Raw genomic sequence first — 27,918 nt, forward strand, 5'->3', positions numbered from 1 at the left:
CCTAAACCAGCGCTGTTTCGCTAGGAAAAGAGGTGCCAAAACTCACCATGAACACCTCCCTTGCTCTTTTCGAATGGCAATGGCACCCACCTGAGAGATGCCGGAACAGAGTTCTGGCAAGTTCTGGCTGGAAAAAAAGCCCTGTCCCAAACGATGTATCTGCTCCAGCAGAAGAACTGCAACCTCATCCAGCACAGGCAGGCATTTGAATTCTTGGGCCTGGGAACCACAGGCCCTTAAGATCTTCTCAGTGTTCACTTAGCTAGCCCTCATCCAGCCTATTATTGCATCTGGGAAACAATTCAGGACATGCTCCTGACTCAGATGTTACAGAAAAATACACTTTGCTCCAGATCTTATGGCCACTCCAATAGGTAAAGGTAAAGGGACCCCTGACCATTAGGTCCAGTCGTGACCGACTCTGGGGTTGCGCGCTCATCTCGCATTATTGGCCGAGGGAGCCGACGTATAGCTTCCAGGTCATGTGGCCAGCATGACAAAGCCACTTCTGGTGAACCAGAGCAGTGCACGGAAACGCTGTTTACCTTCCCGCTGTAGCGGTTCCTATTTATCTACTTGCATTTTGATGTGCTTTTGAACTGCTAGGTTGGCAGGAGCTGGGACCGAGCAACGGGAGCTCACTCCGTCACAGGGATTTGAACCACTGACCTTCTGATCAGCAAGCCCTAGGCTCTGTGGTTTAACCCACAGCGCCACCTGGGTCCCTCATGACCACTCCCATAGCAGATGTTAAATAGCATTGGGCATAGAATATGATGCCCTGAAATGCTACTCTCTGGAACCATGCCTATCAAGCCATCTGCCCCCCACCGATGAGGACAATCCAAGGGAATACTGCAGTCAATGGTTGGTGTATGTGTGTATACACACACACACACACACACACCACTGAGTTATTGATAAAAATGGATAGCTTCATCACTGTACCCCCAGCTTTCTCCTGGAGAAAGTTATAAGAAGTTTCACTTCCTCTTCAGCTCAAGAATTAGTCATTCAATGACAATGGTATGCTGTTCCTACCAAGTGTAATGAGAGCACTGGAGTCATTGGGGCCGAACTTCTTCCACTGAAAGTCACAAAGATGGGACTTCGGGTTGTTGCACCAGTCCACGACGTAGCCATCAAACCTGCTTTGAGACTGCCAAGCAATATAAATGCCATGTTCTGTGTTATTCTGTGTGTCTTCCATGCTGCAATTCATGTTCCCTAAAAAGCAGTATATTGTAGTATATATTAGTTAAGAGCTTTGAGTGCTATCTCACCCAAGGGACACTGAACTTTGTAGTGTTGTCCCTGGAACGCTCAAGGAAGCAAGGCGCATATCACAACATGGAGAGCCAAAAGTTGCAAACCCAAGTATTTTGTTGCATCAGGTTAGACAAACTAATGAGATAATGACCACATCTGAATGTCAAACTTAGCATGTGAATGAGCTGCATTGAGTCACAGGCTCATCCCTTTCTCCTACTCCTTTGTGGCCAGGAGCAGAATTTCTACAGCTTTCACTGCTGCTTGCTTTTAACCATGGTTTATCATGTTGTCCAGAGAGACCGTGGTTAACATTAGCAATGGTTAGGTCAGGCATCCCCAAACATTGGCCCTCCAGATGTTTTGGCCTACAACTCCCATGATCCCTAGCTAAGAGGACCAGTGGTAAGGGATGATGGGAATTGTAGTCCAAAACATCTGGAGGGCCGACGTTTGGGGATGCCTGGGTTAGGTCAAAACAGAGGTGAACAAACTATGATCCTAAGGCTTTGGCCCAATTCCTGCATTTGACTAGGAAGTGAAAAAATAAGCAGAGAGAAGGGGGCAGCAGAAAGAAAGTAGGGGGGGGCACTTCTATTCACTTGTGACTACTGCCCAGATTGCCCTCAAAGGAAATGTGGCCATCAACAGAAAAAGGTTGCTGACTCTTGGTTTAAAGCAGACCTACTTGATACTTTCCCCCCCTGAAGATAGCTTTTTCAAATTTAACCACAATTGACATTGAGTGCAGTTTTGGTTCCAGACAACACAGCAGATTGTGGATGTTATGTGCTTTGGAAACAAGACCTCTCAAACTCTTCCTCTCAACCACTCAGGACAAGAGATGAGAGGGAGTGAATGAGGTGAAGAGGAAGCTGGGTTCATTAATGTCTCTCTAAACCACAGCTTGGCTCACACATAACCAGTCATTAAATCTGTTACAACCCCATGTAACAACCCCATGAGAGAGAAATAATACAAAATTGATTTTTTTTTAGTGTTACCCATTGTGGCGTTTGCCTATTATGCTAGTGATGTAATCCCAGTATGAGAGTGAAAGAGTTAACTGTCTGCCCAATGAGAGCCCAGGGGGCGGAGTCAGCTAGGGTATAAAAAACACTGGGGGAGTTTTAGGAGTTAGTTGAGTTGGTGGAGTTGAGGGCTAAAAGTGGAGGGTTGAGAGTTGAGAGTTCTAAGAGTGGGGTCTGTCGGTTGGTTTAGTCCGTGAGAGAGAAAGCGAGTCTGAGTCAGAGATAATAATAATAATAATAATAATAATAATAATAATAATAATAATAATAATAATAATAAATTTATTATTTATACCCCGCCCATCTGGCTGGGTTTCCCCAGCCACTCGGGGTGGCTTACAACAGAAAAATGAAATAAAATAATCTATTAAACATTAAAAGCCTCCCTAAAAGGGCTGCCTTCAGATGTCTTGACATCTGAAGGGAGGGCATTCCACAGGGCGGGCGCCACCACCGAGAAGGCCCTCTGCCTGGTTCCCTGCAACTTGGCTTCTCGCAACGAGGGAACCGCCAGAAGGCCCTCGGTACTGGACCTCAGTGTCCGGGCAGAACGATGGGGGTGGAGACGCTCCTTCAGGTATAGGAAGGTATAAGAAGGTATATAGGTGCTGGAGGAGACTCTTGAGAGTCCCATGGACTGCTAGAAGATCAAACCTATCCATTCTTAAGGAAATCAGCCCTGAGTGCTCCCTGGAAGGACAGATCGTGAAGCTGAGGCTCCAATACTTTGGCCACCTCATGAGAAGAGAAGAATCCTTGGAAAAGACCCTGATGTTGGGAAAGATTGAGGGCACTAGGAGAAGGGGACGACAGAGGACAAGATGGTTGGACAGTGTTCTCGAAGCTACGAACATGAGTTTGACCAAACTACGGGAGGCAGTGGAAGACAGGAGTGCCTGGCGTGCTATGGTCCATGGGGTCACGAAGAGTCGGACACGACTAAACGACTAAACAACAACATAGGAACTAAAGATAAGATACTGACAGAATACTACCTGAGTAACCATAAGCTTGTAATCTGTGTTTTGTGTTCACATTCTAAAACCTGACTGGACTCAGTGATTTATCGGGGAGTACCTGGTTGGTGGCAGCGAGTACTGTGGTGGCGCAGGGATCAATAGACCGTTAAAGGACCGGGGACCCTGTGTGATCGCCACACCCATCTCCTTGGGATGTGGTGGCAGGAGAAAAATACACGATTTAGTGTTTCAATGCACAGGATTAAGAAACCCACTTTTGAGTGAACTCTAAGGCGTTCAGCCAGCTAGAAGCCCAAGTCATGGCAGTTCCACAAAGGAAAGAAGGTGGAGTTCTAGGTGTACAGGGGTTCTCATATATTTCTCAAATCTGGTAGGCATAACATTATCTCATTGGGACAAAAGGAAGAACCACATATTGGAACAAGTTTAGCTGTACAAACCATCATCTTCAGCTGCCGAGATGACAATCACAGCAGGATGAGATGCGTTCACAGAGTTCCTTGCCGAGACGCTGATTTTGTAAGATGAGTTACCAAGGGAAATGGTGCAATTATTCAATGTGGGGCTTATGTCACTGCGATGTGTTTCAGTAGGTTCCGCTAACTTTTCCCACAATATCTCATACTTTACAATTTTGCCATGAGCATGGAAGTCTGGTGATGCCTATTGGGTGGAAAACAAAACAATGTCCTTTTCTACAACGGGACCAAGTTGCTTTTGTTGACTATTCTTTATAAGAAATGTCAGTTTATCTTTTTGTATTTTTGTCTTGAGAAATCAGAAGCTGCCAGTTGACAGCTGCATGCTGGGTGAAGCGACAAGACTAGTGAGTCAACTGGGCAGGCAGATTCTGGAACAACGACTCTCTTGCATAATGGCTTTTGAGTCTTTTTATTTTTGAAAGGGGAAAAAACCACCCTTCCATATAAAACTCCTGCCCATTAACAGGGGACATGGTTCCATCCTGTTCTTTGAAACCAACAGCTCAAGTTGGAGAAAATTCTAAGGCTGTGTACTTGTTTAACTCTGCGCCCAGTGTGTTCCCATGGCTGGTTTGGAAACTGGTGTTCACACAACGTTGAACAAAATCCGTACCAATCTTATTATAACGATCCTGCTGTTATTTTTATTATTATTTATTGAATTTATATACCGCCCTATACCTGGAGGTCTCAGGGTGGTTCACAGAATAAAATCGAAATATAAAACCACAAAATATATAATCAAAATAAAAACAACAACCCTTCCGCCCCGCCCCCCCAAAACCCCACATTTTAAAAGGGCATAGGATTTTTAAGGGCATTGTTGCTAATGAATTGCTGTGTTTTGATGTGCTTCCCCGCCAAACCAGATTCAATCCAAATTAAGAAAAGGAATGACATAGAAGCCTTGAAAGCTGGTCAAGTGTACACAGCCTGAGTCAACCTATTTATCCAACTACCCCAGGACCAGCATTGGTTTTCTAGGACTGTAGGCCGAGATTTTTCTCATTCCCTGCTACTGGATCCTTTTAACTGGAAATGGCAGGGATTAAACCTGGGACCTTCCACATGCAAAGCATGGGCCCCACCAAACTGTTGTCTCTCCCCAATGAGGTGGTACCCAAGCTCCCATTGTGGAATTCTGGATATATGGACAGCAGAGTACTAAGGGGGCAAGAAGATTTGCTTAGACTGGTGAAGCCTCCTGGCCAAGCTTACCCATCCTTTCCTTTTGTTAGGGAGCTACATTTTGCCAGGATCAAGGGTTCTTCTGACACTCCAGTTAACAAACTCCTTAAAAAATATACTAGTAATTTCCTAGGGAACAGTAACGGAGCAATGATTTGTAATGCGCAATGTATATGTGAAGTACTTTATCTAAAAAAATAGTCTAACCCTTGCAGTTTTTAGTTATTAGCAGTGGAAGGGGTGAAATCTCTCATCATCACTGGCTGCATGACCTGAAAGACTTACTTTCCAGAATATGGTTATGCTACAGTTCTCCAAACACGAGTTGATGTCTCTCCAAATATCCAGTTGCCCTGATGGAGCTGTAAACCAAAGCACATAAAACAGGGTTATACACTGTGGAATGGAACTCATATTATAAAACCCAGGTGGGGGAAACAGCTGAAAAAGGCTTCTTTGTCACTAGCTCCAACAAAATATCCTAAACCTCTTGGTAGTGTGTGCAAGAATAAACTTGAGTGCTGGACATGAGTGTCGTTCAGACACACACCTTATAACATTGGACTTGGGACCTGGGAACTATTACGAGTACAGTGGTACCTCGGGTTACAAATGCTTCAGGTTACAAACTCTGCTAACCCAGAAATAGTACCTCAGGTTAAGAACTTTGCTTCAGGATGAGAACAGAAATCGTACTCTGGCGGCGTGGCAGTAGCAGGAGGCCCCATTAGCTAAAGTGGTGTTTCATGTTAAGAACAGACCTTCGGAACGAATTAAGTTCTTAACCAGAGGTACCACTGTATTCTAGATGTCCCAGTGGAGGAAGAGGGAGAGAAAAAACCTTGCTGCCACTGCTGCATTATGAGGTCCATGTGGAAGATTTGCAGTCAAATCTAACAATGCTAGTTAGTATGTGAAGGAGTTAAGGATCACAGAGTTCTAATTTGTGAGAGTAGGCTCAGTGATGTCACATCCCCTCTTCTCCTGGAAAGGAGGAAGTAAGGCTTGTTTCCTGTTCCTGTTCCCCCCTCTCTCCCTACATATTTCTACCCAATAATGTTCATGCCTGCATTTGCTTATTGTTGCTGCTTAAGGCAATGCATGACGATAAGTATATTTTAAACTTACTTCAGTGTGTGGTTTGTTTCACTGCAAAACAGCTTCATGCAGTTGAACACATTATTAAAAGAAGGTTTAATGACCTATTCCTATGCTTCTTTAATCTGCCTAACGATAGGATTTAAGCTCTGCTACTAGGACTCAGAGACATCACCTTGCCTACAAAGCAGAGACATCACCTTGCCTACAAAGGTCCGTATAGTTAAAGCTATGGTTTTCCCGGTAGTGATGTATGGAAGTGAGAGCTGGACCATAAAGAAGGCTGATCGCCGAAGAATTGATGCTTTTGAATTATGGTGCTGGAGGAGACTCTTGAGAGTCCCATGGACTGCAAGAAGATCAAACCTATCCATTCTTAAGGAAATCAGCCCTGAGTGCTCACTGGAAGGACAGATCGTGAAGCTGAGGCTCCAATACTTTGGCCACCTCATGAGAAGAGAAGAATCTTTGGAAAAGACCTTGATGTTGGGAAAGATGGAGGGCACTAGGAGAAGGGGACGACAGAGGACGAGATGGTTGGACAGTGTTCTCGAAGCTACGAACATGAGTTTGACCAAACTGCGGGAGGCAGTGGAAGACAGGAGTGCCTGGCGTGCTATGGTCCATGGGGTCACGAAGAGTCGGACACGACTAAACGACTAAACAACAACAACAACACTAGGACTCTTTATGTACTAGCCCCCATGGTTTTAAAACAGGTACCAGCCATTATTTTCCTTTGTTAGTTAACCCGCACAAGTGGGTCTGTAGAGGATTAAATAAATTTACTGTATCTTCTTCCCAATTCCCATGATAGGAAGAAGGAGAGGGGGAGATTGGGGAGGAGTGGGTCATCTACTCCATATGTTTTTTTATTCTTTTGCCATTTTTCATTCTGCACATTCAAAAAGTGAAAAAGTTCCCTTTTGACCATTTCCCCACAATTTTTGTAAAATGTGGGCAAACAGCATCCTGCAGAAGAGGATTATAAACCTAGTCACCACAAACTTCTTCCCCACAACATGGCATCCTTACCAGCTTCATCTGTTGGGATAGTTTTACTTTCGCTCCATTTGCTCCATTTCCAAAAATGTCTAGCAGCACCACAGCGTACTTTTAATGTGTAGTTTGTAGAAGGCTGCAACCCATCCAGGATAATTTGGGGATGTGAATCTTTACTGTACTGCAGTGTAACATTTTTCTGCAAAACATGAACATTAAACATGTTTAGGGTCAAACTACAGCTTCCTATTGTTAAAAACCTTTTGTTGCATTTAAAATAACGTGTTATGCAATACATCCATCCACATTAGAAACTAATAAGATGCAGAACAGGGCTATATCAAAAGGAATCAAGTTTCAACCAGGACTTTCATGTTAGATCACACACACTCCAACACTGGTCAGCAAGGAGTCCTAAGCTACTCCTGGCTAAGGGTGGGACCTTTGTTTATAACATGGCTGTGATGTTGGTTTTCAATCTATATATTTAACAGGGTCTTTAAGGATAGAAGATTTGCTATGATTATGCGTACAGTTAAAGCTATGGTTTTCCCAGAAGTGATGTATGGAAGTGAGAGCTGGACCATAAAGAAGGCACAAGGAGAAGGGGACAACAGAGGATGAGATGGTTGGACAGTGTTCTCGAAGCTACAAACATGAGTTTGACCAAACTGCGGGAGGCAGTGCAAGACAGGAGTGCCTGACGTGCTCTGGTCCATGGGGTCATGAAGAGTCGGACGCGACTAAACAACAACAATAACAATGCGTGCTTATTTGCTTTGGTTGAAAGTACCAACTTTTTGTGCTCGCAGCTTTAACAATTAATGCTATAATCACATCCATGATTACATGGAAGCCAGCCCAACTCAATATACTGGTAGTAGTCTCATTCACACCTCATAATCAGCGGCGGCTGGTCCATTGGGGCAAATGAGGCACTGCTCCACCAACCTCACTCTGTCCTCAGGCAGCCCACACCTGCCTGACTTCTTTAATGCATCCAGTCCTGGTTGTGGCACTAGCTATCAGCTTCCTCTTCCTTAAGCTCAGTGTTGCCATTGCAGAACTAAGTTGGGAAGAGCATGGGAGCTGAACTAGAAATAGTTGGCTTTGCTTGACGTTGACTGTGGCTCCACCTATTTCTGTCCTACCGGTCGCAATGGGCACCAGTCACACCACTGATCACAGTAAGCCACAGTTTATGGCTTACAATGAACAAGCAGATGACTCCCACTTCACTCCTCCCCTAACAAAAGCAAAAAAAAAAGCTTGTTGTGTGAATGCAGGACCACTGTGCCTAGTTCAGGAAAAACAACAACTAGGAAGCCAATAACATAGCTTAGCATCAGGTTGTGGTTTGTTTCAAGGGAAACAAGGCCCAATCACACATTTGGAAGTCACAGCAAATCAAATTTCATGGGCTATCATGGATGCTTTGGTTGAGATTCCTGCATTGCAGGGGGTTGAACTAGATGCCCCTTAGGGTTCCTTCCAATTCTACAATTCTGTGATTTTATTTCGTTTCTATACTGCTTTATATAGAAGCGAAGAAAAGAAGTGAAATCTCCCCTGTTGGTGTAGGGGAGAAGTGACACAAGAAGTCATTTGCTGTAAGCCATAAACCATGGCTTCCCAAAAACTTGGGAACAAGTAGTTTCCTTTGTAAGCATTTGCAGGTATGCACTATATGCCACAGTTCTGTGGAATAAAATCTTGACACACGGGGGTCCCTTCAGGAGTTGAAAGTTTTGTGCCATGTTTTTTTTTAAAAAAATTACTTCGCTTTTGCAGACTAATCTGCGTATTCTTTTTTTAAAACCATTGTGTATATTGAATTTTCACACAGAATACAGCAAGACCCATAACACTGTCAATGTTAAATTTAAAGCATAACAAAATATAAAGAAAAACAAAACAAGTCTGTAAAATGGATGGGTGTAGGACCTTGCCCGATACATCGTCACAAATCTGTTTGTTGCTTTTGCTTTCCCAACCACAGCTGCTTATGTGTAGACAGGCGGCTTAAGTTATTTTCTTTTCTTTTTTACAACCATGTACAATAAAACAATACCACGTTTCATGAAATTTATATGCCTCTGATCCCCTTTTTTAAAGTGTACATTTTGTAAGTAAGCTTTTTCCTTTAGCACTAGTTTCCATACTTCTTAAAACAACCATGCAAAAGATTGCCGTCTAAGTGTTTTCTAAGCTCTCCGCCATCACTAGATGTTGAGCAATTTAACAGGGAAGCCACAAATGTTATGAATCTGAAAAAGACCACCACACATTTCTTTGTGCTAATCATGTTTCCTCCTTACCTGTTCCCCATCATGAGAAGCACCATGAATTTCACATAACAGCAACAGGGCTTGGCTTGTTTCATTTATCTGCCATTGTAACTGGATGGTAGTAGCGTTTGTATAACCTGCAAGGAGGTTGTAGGGGGCTGCAGGATGAACTAGTTTGAGAAAGAAAAATGTACATTACTGAAAGAGCAATTCAGTGACTTTGGACAGTAAAACGTGTGCAATAATAACTCTGAATTATTTCAGGATAGTTTCATAGAATTCCATGATCAAAACTGGAGGTGCCTCTGCTGTAGTCTTGGAACATAAATGCAGATAAGAGGAAGTGAGACAGCTACTGCTGCTATTTATAAATAGAGTGTTTTTCTTTAAAAAAAATTGTTTAGGAGTACTCTCATTTTCCTACTCATATTGAAATACTGCCCCTCAATGAGACCAAACTTAGATTCACAAAATGTGAATGAGGGGACGCGTACCCCTGTGTCCCCCCCCCCAGAAAAAAGCACCGTATAAATATATGCTAGTAGATACTTGGTCCCCTTCATGGATCAATGCCTTGTCGTGGCGAAGGGGCTTGAATAACTCAGAGAAGCTATGAGCTATGCCATGCAGGGCCACCCAAGATGGACAGGTCATAGTGGAGAGTTTTGACTAAACGTGATCCAGCTGGAGAAGGAACTGGCAAGCCACTCCAGTATCCCTGCCAAGAAAACTCCATGGACAAAGACAACAGGCATATAAAAGTTATGACGCTGGAAGATGAGCCCCTCAGGTCGGAAGGCGTCCCACATGCTACTGAGGAAGAGCGGAGGACAAGTACAAGTAGATTCAGAGCTGATGAAGCGGCTGGGCCAAAGCCGAAAGGACGCTCAGTTGCGGATATGCCTGGAAGCGAAAGGAAAGTCCGATGCTGTAAAGAAAAATATTGCATAGGAACCTGGAATGTAAGAACCATGAATGGAGGTAAGCTGGATGTGGTCAAAAATGAGATGACAAGAATAAATATCGACATCCTGGGCATCAGTGAACTAAAATGGAAGGGAATGGGCGAATTCAGTTCGGGTGACTATCATATCTACTACTGTGGGCAAGAATCCTGTAGTAGAAATGGAGTGGCCCTCATAGTCAACAAAAGAGTGGCAAAAGCTGTAATGGGATGCAATCTCAAAAATGACAGAATGATCTCGATACGAATCCAAGGCAGACCTTTTAACATCACAGTAATCCAAGTTTATGCACCAACTACCGGAGCTGAAGAAAGTGAAATTGACCAATTCTATGAAGACCTACAACACCTTCTAGAAATGACACCAAAGAAGGATGTTCTTCTCATTACAGGGGATTGGAATGCTAAAGTAGGGAATCAAGAGATAAAAGGAACAACTGGCAAGTTTGGCCTTGGAGTTCAAAATGAAGCAGGGCAAAGGCTAATAGAGTTCTGTCAAGAGAACAAGCTGGTCATCACAAACACTCTCTTCCAACAACACAAGAGACGACTCTACACATGGATATCACCAAATGGGCAGCATCGAAATCAGATTGATTATATTCTCTGCAGCCAAAGATGGAGAAGCTCTATACAGTCAGCAAAAACAAGACCTGGAGCTGACTGTAACTCAGATCATCAGCTTCTTATAGCAAAATTCCAGCTTAAACTGAAGAAAGTAGGAAAAACCACTGGGCCAGTAAGATACAATCTGAATCAAATCCCTTATGAATACACAGTGGAAGTGAGGAACAGGTTTAAGGATTTAGATTTGGTGGACAGAGTGCCTGAAGAACTATGGATGGAGGCTCGTAACATTATACAGGAGGCAACAACGAAAACCATCCCAAGGAAAAGGAAATGCAAGAAAGCAAAATGGCTGTCCAACGAGGCCTTACAAATAGCGGAGGAGAGGAGGCAAGCAAAATGCAAGGGAGATAGGGAAAGATACAGGAAACTGAATGCAGATTTCCAAAAAACAGCAAGGAGAGACAAGAGGGTCTTCTTAAATGAGCAATGCAAAGAAATAGAGGAAAACAATAGAATGGGGAAAACCAGAGATCTGTTCAAGAAAATTGGAGATATGAAAGGAACATTTCGTACAAAGATTACCATAATCAAGGACAAAAGTGGTAAGGACCTAACAGAAGCAGAAGACATCAAGAAGAGGTGGCAAGAATACACAGAGGAATTATACCAGAAAGATATGGAGGTTTCGTACACCCCAGGTAGTGTGGTTGCTGACCTTGAGCCAGACATCTTGGAGAGTGAAGTCAAATGGGCCTTAGAAAGCACTGCTAATAACAAGGCCAGTGGAAGTGATGATATTCCAGCTGAACTATTTAAAATTTTAAAAGATGATGCTGTTAAGGTTCTACACCCAATATGCCAGCAAGTTTGGAAAACTCAGCAATGGCCAGAGGATTGGAGAAGATCAGTCTACATCCCAATTCCAAAGAAGGGCAGTGCCAAAGAATGCTCCAACTACCGCACAATTGCGCTCATTTCACACGCCAGCAAGGTTATGCTTAAAATTCTACAAGGCAGGCTTAGGCAGTATGTGGACCGAGAACTCCCAGAAGTGCAAGCTGGATTTCGAAAGGGCAGAGGAACCAGAGACCAAATAGCAAACATGCGCTGGATTATGGAGAAAGCTAGAGAGTTCCAGAAAAACATCTACTTCTGCTTCATTGACTATGCAAAAGCCTTTGACTGTGTCGAACACAGCAAACTATGGCAAGTTCTTAAAGAAATGGGAGTGCCTGATCACCTCACCTGTCTCCTGAGAAATCTCTATGTGGGACAAGAAGCTACAGTTAGAACTGGATATGGAACAACTGAGTGGTTCAAAATTGGGAAAGGAGTACGACAAGGTTGTATATTGTCTCCCTGCTTATTTAACTTATATGCAGAATTCATCATGCGCAAGGCTGGACTAGATGAATCCCAAGCCGGAATTAAGATTGCCGGAAGAAATATCAACAACCTCAGATATGCAGATGACACAACCTTGATGGCAGAAAGTGAGGAGGAATTAAAGAACCTTTTAATGAGGGTGAAAGAGGAGAGCGCAAAATATGGTCTGAAGCTCAACATCAAAAAAACCAAGATCATGGCCACTGGTCCCATCACCTCCTGGCAAATAGAAGGGGAAGAAATGGAGGCAGTGAGAGATTTTACCTTCTTGGGCTCCTTGATCACTGCAGATGGTGACAGCAGTCACGAAATTAAAAGACGCCTGCTTCTTGGGAGAAAAGCAATGACAAACCTAGACAGCATCTTAAAAAGCAGAGACATCACCTTGCCGACAAAGGTCCGTATAGTTAAAGCTATGGTTTTCCCAGTAGTGATGTATGGAAGTGAGAGCTGGACCATAAAGAAGGCTGATCGCCGAAGAATTGATGCTTTTGAATTATGGTGCTGGAGGAGACTCTTGAGAGTCCCATGGACTGCAAGAAGATCAAACCTATCCATTCTTAAGGAAATCAGCCCTGAGTGCTCCCTGGAAGGACAGATCATGAAGCTGAGGCTCCAATACTTTGGCCACCTCATGAGAAGAGAAGAATCCTTGGAAAAGACCCTGATGTTGGGAAAGATTGAGGGCACTAGGAGAAGGGGACGTCAGAGGACAAGATGGTTGGACAGTGTTCTCGAAGCTACGAACATGAGTTTGACCAAACTGCGGGAGGCAGTGCAAGACAGGAGTGCCTGGCGTGCTATGGTCCATGGGGTCACGAAGAGTCGGACACGACTAAACGACTAAACAACAACAACAACAGATACTTGGTGGGTAAGTCTGCTTGTCTCAGTTGTATTTTGGTTCTGCTAGTAGCCATTATGGTCCCTATATGTTAGTTGTTTTAGTTTTAGGTTGCTGTTTTAAGAAAGATAGCTTATCAAATTGTTCTGTGCTGTCACAATAGCTTTTTTGTGTTATCTACTTGTGATATTTGTACAATGTTGTAAGCTGCTCCGATATTTCTTTCAAATATGGAGCTGTATACAAATTGTTGAAATAAAAAAAGGCCCAGTTATCAACTCTGGCAGCTCAAGATGTTGAGCGGTATTGGCTTAGGCATTGGAACCTAACCACTAAATCTGACTGCAACCCGTGTGTTGCAATCTGTGAGAAGTTAACCACCAGCAAGTTGCCCAGTGATGTACATCTACCGGAACCGCCTTCTGTGGCTGCCGTTGGGGCGTGCATTACGGCCCTGACCTCCACAGGCTCAGGACAAGCTCCGCCCCCAACACCTTTATCGGAATATTTCACTACTCTCTGGGCAGATGACGACGTAATTTATGCTAATTTCTAGGCGGGAACTCCCTGCACGTGAGGGGCTGGGCTCCCAGCCCCATCGCGAGAGTGCAGAAGGTCCCCGCCCACAACAGCACCTCCATTGGGATGCGGAAGTGGTTTTCCCCCTCTCTCCCAGCACCAACCTGCTTTTGCTACAGAGGCAGGACAAGGGAAGAAAATAAGGTCTCCCTCACTTATCTCAAATGCAAACAGGGCACTGAGCCAAGTTTCCCAGAAGTCCTGCTGTGTTTCCCAACATCCCTGGCATCAGTTTCACAGCTTTAGCAGTACCAAAGAGGGAGAAGAGAGAAATGAGAGCAAGCAGGAGAACTAAGGTGAAGGAGTGAGCAGGAGATATGTGCATTGATCAGAGCATTTATTTGCTATTTTTGCCCATGTCTCAATCCAAATCAAGCCTGGGGGGAACGGGTGCTACCAGTATCCATTTAGCCATAGGGCTAAATCTTCCTTGCATAATATTGAGTGGACCATCCCTTACAACAACAACAACAACAACACCCCACCCCACCGATAACCTGGTATAGATCCTTCTGAAGGTCATGTCAACATTCATTGTTAATATAAATGATATGTCTTGACTATTATTTTATTCATTCAGCAGCTAAATGTAGTTCACCCTACAGGCAACGGGGGGGGGGGAATTCCATATTGCTCTTGTTTTGCACCCCGTTTAAGTTCTGGAGGCAATTAAGTTCTGTATCAGGCCAATGGCACATCTAGTCCAGAATCCTGTTCTCATAGCAGCCAACCTGTAAGGAAAGAGCAGCAGGAAATTTGGAGCTGGATCTTTACCACATACTGGAACTGGGAAATACCAAGGGGGCAAGGCAGTGCATTGCAAGCACCGCCATCTCATGGGTTAAAATTAACACAAGCATTTAGCTTGGCCTTATCTCACTGGTGGAGCACCTGCTCTGCATGCAGGCGACCCCAGCTTCAACCCACAGCATCTCCAAGTAGCCCTTCTGAAACCCTGGGGAGCCAATGCTTTTCAGTATAGACAATACTGAACTAGATGGACTTGCTGCTCAGTAGAAGACAGCTTTCTGTGTTCCTACTTCTTCTGCTTCCATTGGTAGTAGTAGGAGTCTCATCCTCTTATCACTTGGGAGCAAACAGAACAGGGTAAAAGGGAGATATTTGCTGAGATTTACCAATCTGGAATTTCGGCTTGCCCAGAATTCTCTTTGTGGAAATGAACTGGATCACCTAAGAGTTCATTTTACCCACTTGGGGATGTCAGGGTATAGCTTAAATTTTCATTTAATGTTTTGCCCCAGCTGCAATATGCAGGAACCTATTCTTTATTTTAGAGGTGGTGGTAGTAGGTAAAGTGTAACACCGATAGAGAAAATAAACTCTTACCTCTGTGGGCTACATCAACAGTAAGATTGGTAAGTTTCTCTCCAATGCAATTTCTGGATGTCAGTATTAAATCGTATATGGTTTGCTTGCCCATCTTGAATGAACAGGATGGTACAGAGGTCGAGCTGCAATACGTTTCGTTGGAAGAACTTTCGATACATGGTGATTGACGTTTCGGAGAGGAAGAAAAGAGAGTTTATTGTTCTTCCATCAGAAATAGAATATTAGAGAATATTTGGACCATAATGGGAGTGGAAATCAGGGTTTTAAAAAATGCATACATTTCTCCCACCTACCACCCACACCACCCCCTGTAGGGCATGTTGAATTTTTCAACTTTCAAATTGCAAAAATGAGGGGAGCTAAAATGTCGTTACTTTACTTGAGATTTCAAAAGATATTTTGGTTGTTAATATAATTTAGTTTTGCTTTGTGTGTAAAAATGCATAGAAATAATTAAAAATGATTGCCAAGTACTTGCATCATCATCATCATCATCATCATTAAGCATTACTTGACATTTCCAGAAGGTAAAATTAAAATTCTTTGGTTTTTCGAAAGCAGTTTATGTGCTGCTTCTTCAAATGTAGACTTACCAAGCTAAATGTTGTCCAATCACAAAAATAATAGCAGAGTTGAATTTCTCACACTCAAAAACATATTTTAAAGCCCCCTCATTTAAGAAATTTGCAAAAAAAATTAGTTTCACCCCCTAAAATGACACCCACTACCACCTCAAGTACAAATTACTAGTTAGCACTAACTAGGTTTCCTTCTGAACCATGTCCTTTAAGCCCCAGCCAGCGTGACCAATAGTCAGGGCTCTCAGGGATGATGGGAACGGTATCTTAACATCATCTGGAGGGCTATAAGCCCCTCCACCCCTAGTGCACAAATATAAAGTTTTTCCTCTACCTAAAGTCCTGTGTGCAAATAATCAATTTGATCCAACCCTCTGATCATCTTCCAGGACACTTTCTCTCCCTAGAATTCATTTCATCAACAACTCATTTCCTTAAAAAAAGGGGGTTATTATTATGATGCCTGGCACAACTGTTGTCACTTCCTAAGGATCTCTCCTGTCAGCATCAGGGTTTCAGAACACTTACCCATCAGACAATGTGAAGTTTGCTGGACATTGCAAATCAGCATTCGTATATTTAGCTCTATCACCAGGATCCCAGGTACAATTTAAGTTAATCATGTCTTCTGTCTTGCAGGCTAGGTCTTTGGGTTTATCAGGCTGGTCTGTTGAAACAAGGCTGGGTTATGATGTTTTTCCTCTTTCATTTCATTCTTTCAACCACCTTGGAAGACAATTACTGTTAGGGTCAGCTGTGAGCACACCATCAACTGACTACCAATTTTGCAGATCGAATCAATTTGAACTGATATTTTTGCCACCTTTGATAGAGCCGCTCATGGTGACTTTCTGGATATTCATTTATTAGGATAACTTATATCATATCTTTCTACTTTGCAAACTTTCACTCAAGGTGGCTAATAATGTCCAAAGAACAGAACAATCATCAGCAGTCTTTTTAAAGCTGAAAACTGCATGGCAAATTATTAAAACACCCAATTCAGGCCAAAAAAAGCATGGGGAATTAAAAAGCATGTGTGAACAAAACTCATCACCAGATGTAGGAACTTAATGAGACATGGGGCACAAACTGGGGTGTGGCCACATAAAAAAACTCTCTCATTCTTCCCAACTTAACCTAGCACCCATGCACACGTATCAGGATATGGAGAAGGGCCTCTACATATCTTGGGGTGTGTGAAGAATGATAGGAGGCAGTCCTGTGGAAAGTGGGTGAGGAGCATCAAATGTCTCTCCCCCTGGTCTTCATCTGGCCCACAGGACTCTCTCCAGGCCAGGCACGTCAGTGGTCTTCCTCAAGTTCTCTTATCAGATAGAATGTGCCCTTGAACTGTGATAAGGCCTCTTGCTCAGAGGATAAAGAGAAGCTCTGCTCACAGGATGAAAGAAGGTTCCTCACCCCAGCTTTAGGACACGAGTTCCTCTTCAGGTATTCCTGTTACAAAACTTCATGAACCTGGCCAGTAAGTATAAAAAGCTGCTCAGATGGGACACAATCCCCCTCCCTCAATGGAAACACCAAATATTTTCTGCTTACTGGTCACAAAGAGAGATGCACTTTCGGAAGCACACTGGATAGTGTAGCCAAGTCTCTTGGAACGAGTAACATTTTTCAAAGTAACTAATACTCTTCGTTGCAGTCCAACATTCATCTGCATATCACCAAAGTAAAAATTCGGCACACTTTTGTTTTCTGCCCCAATGCAGCAATACTTGACGTCAGAACCCATTTCAACGATCTTCTCACCGGCCTCTGGCCATAAGAAATACCAGTGAATGTTTACGACATCCAGCCCTGAACAAAGCAACGGGGGGGGGGGGGGAGAGAGAGATTTGCTTGTACATATAATTGTGACAATGCAACTGGCACCCTTTGAGGCGATTGCAGCCCCACTCTGTAAATTAAGAGTTTTAATTTAAAAATAAAAAAAAAGTTTCCAGGGCAACAATTCCTACCAGAGAATAAACACAACAAACACAATGAGGCTTACTTCTGAAGAAGTATTATAGGATTACGTTTCATTCATTGTAACTGGAATTCACTGTACATTTGTGTGTGTGACTTCACCACCACCTCAAAGGCTTCTTTCTATGAAAGCTCACGCCACTAGGTACATAGGACAGTCCTAAAATTTCTACATGGTTCTGAGCTTTTTGGGGGTAACAAACCAAACAACAAACCACCTGGATGTTGTTGTTTCATCTTGAAGTTGTCTCAGAGGTTTCCTTGATATTTTGACTCTAATGAGTCCTAGGGATGGAAGCGGTGTCAGAAGGAAAATGAATTGATATGGATTATACTGTATACAGTGGTACCTCGGTTTGTGAACACAATCCGTTCCGTGGAGGCGTTTGCTCGCCGAGGCATTCGCTCGCTGAAGGCACGCTTCTGTATGCGCGCGAAGCGCCGATAGAGCGCTTCTGCGCACGCACGCACTCACTGCGCAGATCGCTTGTTCGCATGCGCACGCTGCGCAGATTGCATCTGTGCATCCGACGCCGTGGAACCCGGCTGTAAACACTTCCGGGTCCGCAGCATTTGTAAACGGAGGTTTTCATAAACGGAGGTAGGCGTAAACCGAGGTTCCACTGTATATGCGTGTGTTTGTGTGTAACATTGTACTAATGTAACATTTTCACATGCAACTGTATGTAATTTTAACATTTAAGCTGTCCGTTGTTGCTTCAGTTTTCTGTACACAGTTTAGAGATATTTTCAGTATATGGAGCAGTATAGAAATGAAATCATCAAGCAGGCAAGGGAGCAAGCAGATAAGATCTTAATGCAAATCAAACACATCAACACTTCCCAAAAGGACATAAAAAATGAAGCACAAAATTCTTTCAAAATTCTTCCAATATCTTTCAAAATTCACACTTCCTCCGATTCTGTAATGCTGTTCTCCAACAAAACGTGTGTGTAAATGTGTAAACAAGCATGCCTTATATTTGGAGCAACAGCTTTCAAAAACGCCCTTGCTATCGGCCAGGCTAAAGGGTCTCTATCCTTACATGCAACAGTGATAATACAGTTCCCCCAATGCAGGCATGTCAAACCTGCGGCCCTCCAGATGTTTTGGCCTACAACTCCCATGATCCCTAGCTAGCAGGACCAGTGGTTGGGGAAGATGGGAATTGTAGTCCAAAACATCTGGAGGGCCGCAGGTTTGACATGCCTGCCCCAATGGGAATTTTGCTCTTTCATTGCTCACCATCTGCTATCTTCCATGGGCTCCAGTCGCTCCAAACTTCTGAAAACCTCACCATGCTCCTGATCCTTACTGCATGAGCTGCACACTGCAAGGGTATTTCTGAAGTCCAGTTCCATTGCAGATGTCTTTTTGATTTACTGAGAATGGTCGTATAATTCTCCTAAAAAGCAGGCAATTGAAAAGGAAAACACTGAGGCAATATATATCTTAGTTGAATAATTAGGGACAACTCTATCAGTAGAGCCTGAGACTCTTAATCTCAGGGTTGTGGGTTCGAGCGCCATGTTGGGTGCAAGATTCCTGCACTGCAGGGGGTTGGACTACAATTCCCATCATCCCTGACCACTGGGCCTGTTAGCTAGGGATCATGGGAGTTGTAGGCCACAACATCTGGAGGGCCGCAGTTTGGGGATGCCTGGACTAGATGATCCTCATGGTCCCTCCCAACTCTAGAATTCTACAGATTATACGCTTTAGCTTATGAAATGTGCAGGCATCTGTGTATGTGGATGAGTGACCGTTCTAAAAATAATAATCATAGGGCTGTCTCCAATATTGCATGAGCAGAACTCAAGCTTGCACAACGGATCTTTCCTCATTCTTCCTCCTTGTCTATGTCCTCGTCCTCTGTGGAAGCCACTGTGCCTCATCCCTCCCATTTTTTTAAAAGTTTTTTAAAAATTATTTTCATGTTATACCAATCACCAACAACCCCGACAAACAAAAGTGAACCCCCCCCCCAGGCTGCCGATACAGTGGATGTACATCCACAATAAAACATATTTATATCAATCATATGTACAATTCTGTACATATGTACAATATGTACAATTCTGTATCTCACATTCTGCAAGGTTTATTTAGCTTTTAAAATTTTAATTACCTCAATTTGTTCAAACATACCCAAATAATTCAGTGACTTCTCCAGCCAGTCCTCCTCTTTCTCACTGACCTTAAATCCTTTCATTCTGCATATCTTCACCGTTAAATATTCTAAAATTATAATATTATTCAATTTTCCCCTCCAATGGTTCACTTCTATTTTTTCTGTGTTTTTCCACTTACCGGTACTTGCTATAACCTGTCTGGATCAGAAAGACCTACCGCAACATGTGTGTTGCATGAGGTTGCAGTGCTGGGAGGTGGGGGGGGGGTTGTCTATTGAACTTAAACATTGGCTTAAGATTCCTCTGCTCAATTCCAGGCAATCCTTCCCTCTCACTGCAGCCCCAAATGACACAGACCACACTATTCAGTAGGTCTCCCTACAACAATCTGGAAAGTCTTTCTAGATTATTTATTTATTTGTTGAATTTATATCCCACCTTTGGCCTCCATGGAGCTCAACGTGTCTTACATGCTTCTCCCCCCCCCTCATTTAAATCCCACAACAACCCTGTGAGGGAGATTAGGCTGAGAGGCAGTGACTGGCCCAAGGTCACTCAGTGAGCTTCCTTGGTTTTCTTGGTTAGCCACTTTTACTGAAAGATAACACTGGATCGCAGACTAAACGAATAAGCCTGAATCATTCCCAGACTTCCAAGTGAATGCATGGCATTCCATTTTGGTGACTCAACATACACCAGTGGTGCCTTTTGAGTTTTCTGACTTTTGCAAAATGTGCCTGGGATTTGGCAACATTCACATACGAGTGGAGGCAGTCGCTAATAAAACATACGTAAGACCAATACGTTGAAAGCTAGCTCCACTAATATCAGCTTGGTTTAGCAACTCAGTCAAAGATCTAGTCATACACACACACAAACACACAACAGACTTATATCTTATGTTCCACTTGTTTTCAGTTAGATAGGTTAGACAGATACTTTCTACTTTGTCAGATTAAATGATAGCCTGAAGTATGTGTTAAGTGTATTAAATATACCTTAAATTTCTGTAATAAAATCCACTAGATTTGCTTGACACCACACCGCAGCATTCCATTTATTGCTGGACTATTGAACATTGGTTCTACTTTTAAAAGGACTAACCATAAGCTTAAATACTGAATTATTTTTATTATTTTAAACAGCTTTATTCACAAAACTTACAGCCCATGCTTGATTACGTGCTAACAAAATCCAAGGAGAAATTGACAATGCCCTACAGACCTGGGTTTGTTTGGCTTTTTAAAAATTGTACACAGCTGATAGCAATTTCGCACGGGGGTTCTGTTCCTGACCCCTGCATGCAGAAGTGCCCCCTGCCCCATGACACTCCCCCCCCATTACACCCTTTTCATGCTGTGTTGACATTTTTGGGTCACTTCTGGGTTCAGTGCAATGTGCATGTGGGTGATCGCATGTCTTTTAGACACGCATTAATCAGCCATTGCCTGAATTTGAAAGCTTTGTCATTCCTCAAGAGCAAATGAGGAAGGCAATTCTTTCATAAATATGCCTCCATATCCCAGAAAATAAGGAAGACTAGAGAAAAGATACCACAGTGGTACCTCCGATTGCAAACAAGATCCGTTCCAGAGGTCCAGCCAGATCCCGAGGTTTTCGCAACCGGAGGAGAAGCGGTAGACCACTTCTGCGCATGTGCGCATGGCGGTAGACCGCTTCTGTGCATGCGCACGGGGTGAAACACTTCCAGGTTTGCCACTTTCGCAACCCAAAGTTTACGTTACCCAAGGGTAACGTAAGCCGAGGTGCTACTGTATTTAATTCTATGATTCAGCCCTTTTGCAATTACAATTCTGAGTATTTACAGCAGTTTAAGGAACTGGCTAAGGATTGTGGTAGGCATTAAGAATCTTGGGTTTCAACTCAACATAGAACAATAGCTTTCCCCAGCCTATATTCAAATGTTTTGCTTTTTCTAATGCAGCCTGGTAAGTGTATTTTGAATAACAGGCATAGAAGAGAACACATATGTATGTGGCTTATCTGGTTTTCATAGGAACATAGGAAGCCATCTAAAACTGAGCCAGACCATTGATCCATCAAGCCCAGTATTAACTACACTGACGGGCAAAAGCTCTCTCCAGTTCCAGGCCTTTCCCACCTATACCTGGAGAAGCCAGGGTCTGGGAACTTCACGAAATGTTGGGAAGTCAATAATCTTCTCTTCGGTTCGATTGACTTGGATATTAAAAACAAATTCTGTTTCAGAATCTGCTTCAGAATCACTGCCAACATCCCATTTCACTGATAGCTGCTGAAGACGAATCCTCATGGAAATCTCAAGGTTTCTAGGTTGAAACAGATTACGATCTAAGGGAGAAAAGAAAAGACTCGCTGACACTTCAGGATCCGTTGAACAGTCTTTAGGGTAACATTTACCCAAGAATAGTTCCATCAACTGTGGCGTAGCATATCACCTGGTACTTCTGCTTTGTGTAAAATAACTAAAAATCCCTGCACTTAAGGACACAGATACTTAGAAAATGTACCTCGTTTGGCCTTGTCTACTCAGAAGTGTGCTCCATTGAATACAGTGGTACCTCGGTTTACGAACTTAATCCATTCCAGAAGTCCATTCTTAAACTGAAACCTTTCTTAAACCGAGGCGCACTTTCCCTAATGAGGCCTCTCACCGCTGGTGCCCTTCCACCGATCGGCTTCCGTTCTTAGACCGAGGTAAAGTTCTCAAACCGGGACACTATTTCCGGTTTTGCGGAGTTTGTAAACCGAATCATTCTTAAACCCGACTAAAAAAATTCCTTCAGTAGCACCTTAAAGACCAACTAAGTTTATATTTTGGTATGAGCTTTCGTGTGCATGCACACTTCTTCAGATACATCTAGAAGTGTGCATGCACACGAAAGCTCATACCAAAATATAAACTTAGTTGGTCTTTAAGGTGCTACTGAAGGAATTTTTTTATTTTGCTTCGACTCAGACCAACACGGCTACCTACCTGTAACTTAAACCCGACTGTTCTTAAACCAAGGTACCACTGTACTATGGTACATACTCGTAAGTTCTACCAGTTTTCTTTTTAAAAGCAGGAAATTACCAATCCCAGTTGGTACACACACTCAAACACACATTGTTGCCTTGCTATATATGTACTATTTTTTTCGAGGAAATAAGCATTCATATACATACCTTGATTTTCAAACAGGCCAGAATGCAATACTATATAGAGCACTACCGTCTGAAGCACCAAACGCTCCATTGGTTATACCTGAAAGAAACAAGCAATACATTTCTTTGGGGTAAATCCTCTGTTTGGAATCACATTCAACAACCCCAAATTAATTTTCAAACAATGTAATAAAATAATAATAGTAGATCTGAACCGCTATAATCTTGGACAGAAATAGGGTAGTCCCTGGGCTAATCTTGACCCTCCGGAGATCCAAACTGGCAATTTAATTTTTATTTTAAGTCACGCGTACTCACCATAGCTGCCAAGTTTTCCCTTTTCCTGCGAGGAAGCCTATTCAGCATAAGGGAAAATCCCTGTAAAAAAGGGATAACTTGGCAGCTATGGTACCCACCAATCAAGTGATGTCACCTGTCAGTCATATGGTGCATTGCCACACCTTACCAGGGCAGCACTGCTATTGATTGAGCCTATTTGCTCAGTCAAGCCTCTCTGAGACTTTTCCCTAACTTAGACAGTTTTCAATTAGGAGCCAGAATAACTGTTGCTTGGGAGTTGTTTAAGGAGTCTCTGGCCACTGTGAGCACAGGAACAAACTGCCGGATCATGACAGTGGCACAACTGTAATGAAAACTAATAAAAAAAATTGTTACAGAATGAAGCGCCCATGTTGAGAAACCTTAGTTCACTATCATCCATGCACACGAAAGCTCATACCAATGACAAACTTAATTGGTCTCTAAGGTGCTACTGGAAGGATTTTTTTTATTTGTTTTGACTACACAAGACCAACACGGCTACCTACCTGTAAATATAACTCCAAGAATGCCAACAAGCAGGACTTTCTATGTATAAAAGCCACTGAATAAAATTATCTGATACTGCCTTTTTTTTAAAAAAAAATGTGGTGTTTATCTAGTGTATGCTTTTTAAATTGAGGTTAAAACCAACTTTTCCCTGCTTTACTGTATGTGCTAAACTGCAAGATTCCTTTATGCTAAGATGCAACCCAACCTAATTCATGTGTCCTGCACTAACACAGAGATCAGAAAGCAGCTCTTGGTCAGGCAGCAGAATTCTCTCGATTTAGTAACACAGTTCTGGTTCAAAAAACAGGCACATAAAAATACATTTACAGGAATACCATATAGCCTCCCCACCCCCCATTTTAGGAAGAAATGCGTACAAAGTATATTTACCAGTTTTATGGGGTATGACAGCTCATTAGCACAGATGGGCTCGTCATGCCCTTGCTTCTGCCAAAAGACCAATATTGATTCACTGGGAAGATAATACTTTTGGCCCCCTTTGATCATTGGATAGAAGATATGGCAACTCTTGCAGCCTATGAATGGATTGCTTTTAGACACAGATTGTGCATGGATAAATATGATGAGACTTGAAATGCTTTTGTAAAGATTATGATGACTTGTGATTAAATGTATACTTATTGAAATAATAGCATTACTTATATAAACATTATCGCATTGTATTACAGTTTCAAGCACCTTTTTCTTTTTAAAATTTCTTTCTGTTTAATTTCTTGCCCCCTGAAAAACGTCAGTAGAATGTCAGTATTAATTCCACAGATAGAACAAGAAGAGTTTGCAGTCCTAAATTGGCATTTGGAAAATATTTCCCTGGTAGAACTCCACAGTAATGTAGCAGTATTTTGTTTTTGCTGTGACTGTTCTTGTTTTTATGAATGTCAAGTGTTCTAAAAGCTAGCCAATTTTTTTTTCCTAAAAATCAGTAATCATAGAGAATGTGGAGGAAGGAAGGTTCCTATGCAGAAACAAAGATGTTCTGGAATTTTTTGTTTCCCTTTAAACAAAAGTAAACCACAGAACCCATATGTGTGCAGTTAATGCATAGATTATGTTGGAGCTCCACTAGACTGCGATGTTTAATGGGCTGCTGTGTGATAGATTCCAGTAAGGACAAGGAAGGAGCAGCCAAATCTATTTGTTTCAGTGCCAGATGTGCCAAATAGCACATGCATATAAATCACCCATTGGATGCAATTCAGAATGGTCAGCCAGCAAAGTAAGGTTCAACATTAAGATACAGCATCCCATCTTCTGAACTGGTCATGCTGATGGAAGTTAATGAAATATCTGCCAACATCAGCCTGTATTGGAAATGATAAAACAGTACGGCATACCCGGCAAGCATCCCAGAAAAATTGGGAAATCTCATTTTTTTATTGTGAAAGAACAGGGGCCATTTGGGTTGCTGTGATCTCACATGATTTTGCAGTGTGATCCACCCACCCACCCCCGGAAAAGTGCTTTATCGGGGTCTGTGATCTTGCACGGCAACCCCAAAACATGTGTTTTGGGGCACCATGCCTGGAAAAGCACTTTTGGGGGAGGGGGAAACCACCATGAGAGATCACGCAAGGTCATGGCAACTGAAATGGTCCCTGTGCTCTCACAATGAAAGATGAAGATGGTGTCCAGGATTACGGATTCAAAATGTTATGGTAGGGTAGGGTATGGTAGAATGGCTAGACTCGAGAGCATTGGTGGGAAACCTGTCACCCTCCAGTTGTAGTTGGACTCCCAAATAGCATGGTCAATGGTCAGGTAGGATGTGAGTAGTAGTTCAGAAACGTCAAGAGGGCCACAATTTTACCACTCCTGAGCTAGACTTGAGAACCAGGACCAGGGAGACTTGGTTTCAAATTGCCACTCAGGTGAGATGTATAGTGCTCACTCTCTCCCAGTCCAACCCAACAGGTTGTTGAATCTAGAAGCCAGCATGCAGCACCCTGAGCTCTTGGGAACTAAGATGGAATGTGATAGTTGCAAACATATTCGCTATTTTTTTCAGCGCATATCATAGCTCTCTATATTTACAGAACTTTGATGTTTCCACAGATGTTGCGACAGTTAAGCAGCTTCCTTTATTACTATGCCATGGCACTGATTTACAATGATGTTGCAATAAAACGAAACCATGCATTTTAAAGAAATGGGATGTAGCAGGGTTACAAAACCACACAGTCAGCCTCTGTCTATTTTACTGGTCAAGGGCATTATTAGAGCCAGTCCCCGGGTCTTTATGCTGGGCCCCAAGCCCCAATGCACCTTTACATCCTCTTTTAAAAACTTTGCTCACAGCTGAGGACAATGAAAAGCACTACGCTGATGGAAGTCCAGCCAACCACCAACTTAATTTGCCCAGAGGCATCTATAAATATAAGTTAGGACATAAAAAATGTGCATCAGGGCCCGCGACAGCCTTTGATTAACTGCTGGACTGCAAGAAGATCAAACCTATCCATTCTTAAGGAAATCAGCCCTGAGTGCTCACTGAAAGGACAGATCCTGAAGCTGAGGCTCCAATACTTTGGCCACCTCATGAGAAGAGAAGACTCCTTGGAAAAGACCCTGATGTTGGGAAAGATTGAGGACACAAGGAGAAGGGGACGACAGAGGACGAAATGGTTGGACAGTGTTCTCAAAGCTACCAACTTGAGTCTGACCAAACTGCGGGAGGCAGTGGAAGACAGGAGTGCCTGGCGTGCTCTGGTCCATGGGGTCACGAAGAGTTGGACACAACTAAACAACAACAAAGGGTGATTTGACCACCACCCCTGTCTCCTATGTAGATCTTCACTCACTCCCTTGTTCCCAATGTAGATATTTCTTTTCCTGCGGTAGATTGCCACCCACCCCTTCTTCCCTGGTGTATGTAGAGGCACCATTTTGTGGGTTTGCCTTAGATGCCAAAATGTATTGGGCCGGCCCTGGACATGGGTATGTATCACATGTCCCTTTGTTTCTCTAGCAATGCCCGTTACCAACGCACAACCAGGGGTTGTGTGAACCAGAGCATCTGGGTGGCAGTCTAAGTTAATATGGTCATATAACCCACCCAGCCATTTTTGCACAGAAGGTACTCCACCAGAATCCCAAATAGCCATCCCATAACACACACACACACATGCACTCATGCACACTCTTTCTAAGGCCACATTGCTTTGCATCCCCAAGTACGAGCACAATCAACACAGTTTCTTCTACTTGTGCAAAAGTAATCCTAAGCATCTGCCTTACCAGAATGTGGAATTCCATCAGCCACCAAGTTGAAAGTGTGAACCAGTGGGTAAATTGAGTAAAGCGTGTCTGGTGAAAGCTACAGCTGGGCTGTGGGCAGCACAGTGGGATGAGCCAGGAACTGCAAGCAGTGAGACTCAGCAGGAATCGGGAGCAATAGACAAATCAAAGAGTCAGGAGCAAAGATGCAGGAGCACCCCAGAGCTCACAGAAGCCATGCTGCTCAAATATGGCTGAACCGAAAGAAAAACCTTTTATATCCCTTAATGCCCAGAGGGATTCAGGGCCAACCTAAGTGGGTGGAGTCAGCCCAGGGCCAGAAGGCTCTTTACTGAAGAACTAGCTCTTACGGTTCACCAGTTAGGGGAACGGTACACAGATCCAGCACATCTGGAGAAACCCACACCCAAGAGGTGCTGCAAATCCCAGTCTCAGCAAGCAGCAAACATCTGGCAAGATTACCATCTCCACATCAATGTATAAGTTAAATAGAATTATAGGCAGAAGAAATGAATGTGTGATAAAACCAGAAAGGGAAATTGGGGGATGTCAAGAAAATATAAAATGTAGTTTTTTATTTAGTATTGATTATGTTAAAATATATTGGAAAATCTCAATAAAAATATCACACACACACAGAGAGAGAGAGAGGGGGGGGGGGAGAGAGAGAGAGAGAATAAAAGTGAGGATGGGTGAACACAAATCCATAGCCTATACAAATAGAACTAACTGAATCCTACCAGCAGCACTGCCCCAAACTATCCCAAGGTTCAACACCCTCAGTTAGGTTTGTCTCTTCATCCTGACTATGCAGAAGTTATTAAGACATCATTTCATATAGGGAAACACAGATTTTTCTCTTGTCCATCTCTAACAGAACTTCTTCTTGACTCTAGCAAATCAGGACCATAGGTGCACAGAGAAGGGGAAATAGGTTTCTAGACATATCACTGA

At 43.0% G+C, this 27,918-nt stretch overlaps 1 protein-coding gene across 3 annotated transcripts in view; it reads right to left on the bottom strand.

Moving 5' to 3' along the window:
• OSMR (oncostatin M receptor) overlaps nucleotides 1-27,918 on the bottom strand; it is a 40,509-nt gene that overhangs the window by 4,685 nt on the left and 7,906 nt on the right. The window contains exons 3-14 of one of the 3 annotated variants that reach the window (XM_035100381.2): nucleotides 24,100-24,259; nucleotides 22,900-22,978; nucleotides 21,860-22,062; nucleotides 18,845-19,004; nucleotides 17,170-17,427; nucleotides 16,138-16,276; nucleotides 15,029-15,177; nucleotides 9,369-9,508; nucleotides 7,084-7,249; nucleotides 5,236-5,312; nucleotides 3,721-3,943; nucleotides 1,042-1,227 (exon numbers count right to left, since the gene is read on the bottom strand). In XM_035100381.2, the coding sequence (XP_034956272.2) occupies nucleotides 1,042-1,227; nucleotides 3,721-3,943; nucleotides 5,236-5,312; nucleotides 7,084-7,249; nucleotides 9,369-9,508; nucleotides 15,029-15,177; nucleotides 16,138-16,276; nucleotides 17,170-17,427; nucleotides 18,845-19,004; nucleotides 21,860-22,062; nucleotides 22,900-22,969 (1,771 nt within the window). In that variant the 5' untranslated portion in view covers nucleotides 22,970-22,978; nucleotides 24,100-24,259. Of the gene's footprint in view, nucleotides 1-1,041; nucleotides 1,228-3,720; nucleotides 3,944-5,235; nucleotides 5,313-7,083; nucleotides 7,250-9,368; nucleotides 9,509-15,028; nucleotides 15,178-16,137; nucleotides 16,277-17,169; nucleotides 17,428-18,844; nucleotides 19,005-21,859; nucleotides 22,063-22,899; nucleotides 24,260-27,918 lie in introns of all 3 variants that reach the window. The other 2 variants (XM_060280318.1, XM_035100383.2) reach the window with 2 other exon arrangements.

This window comes from Zootoca vivipara, chromosome 11, assembly GCF_963506605.1.
Source record: "Zootoca vivipara chromosome 11, rZooViv1.1, whole genome shotgun sequence".
NCBI classification, from domain to species: Eukaryota; Metazoa; Chordata; class Lepidosauria; order Squamata; family Lacertidae; genus Zootoca; species Zootoca vivipara.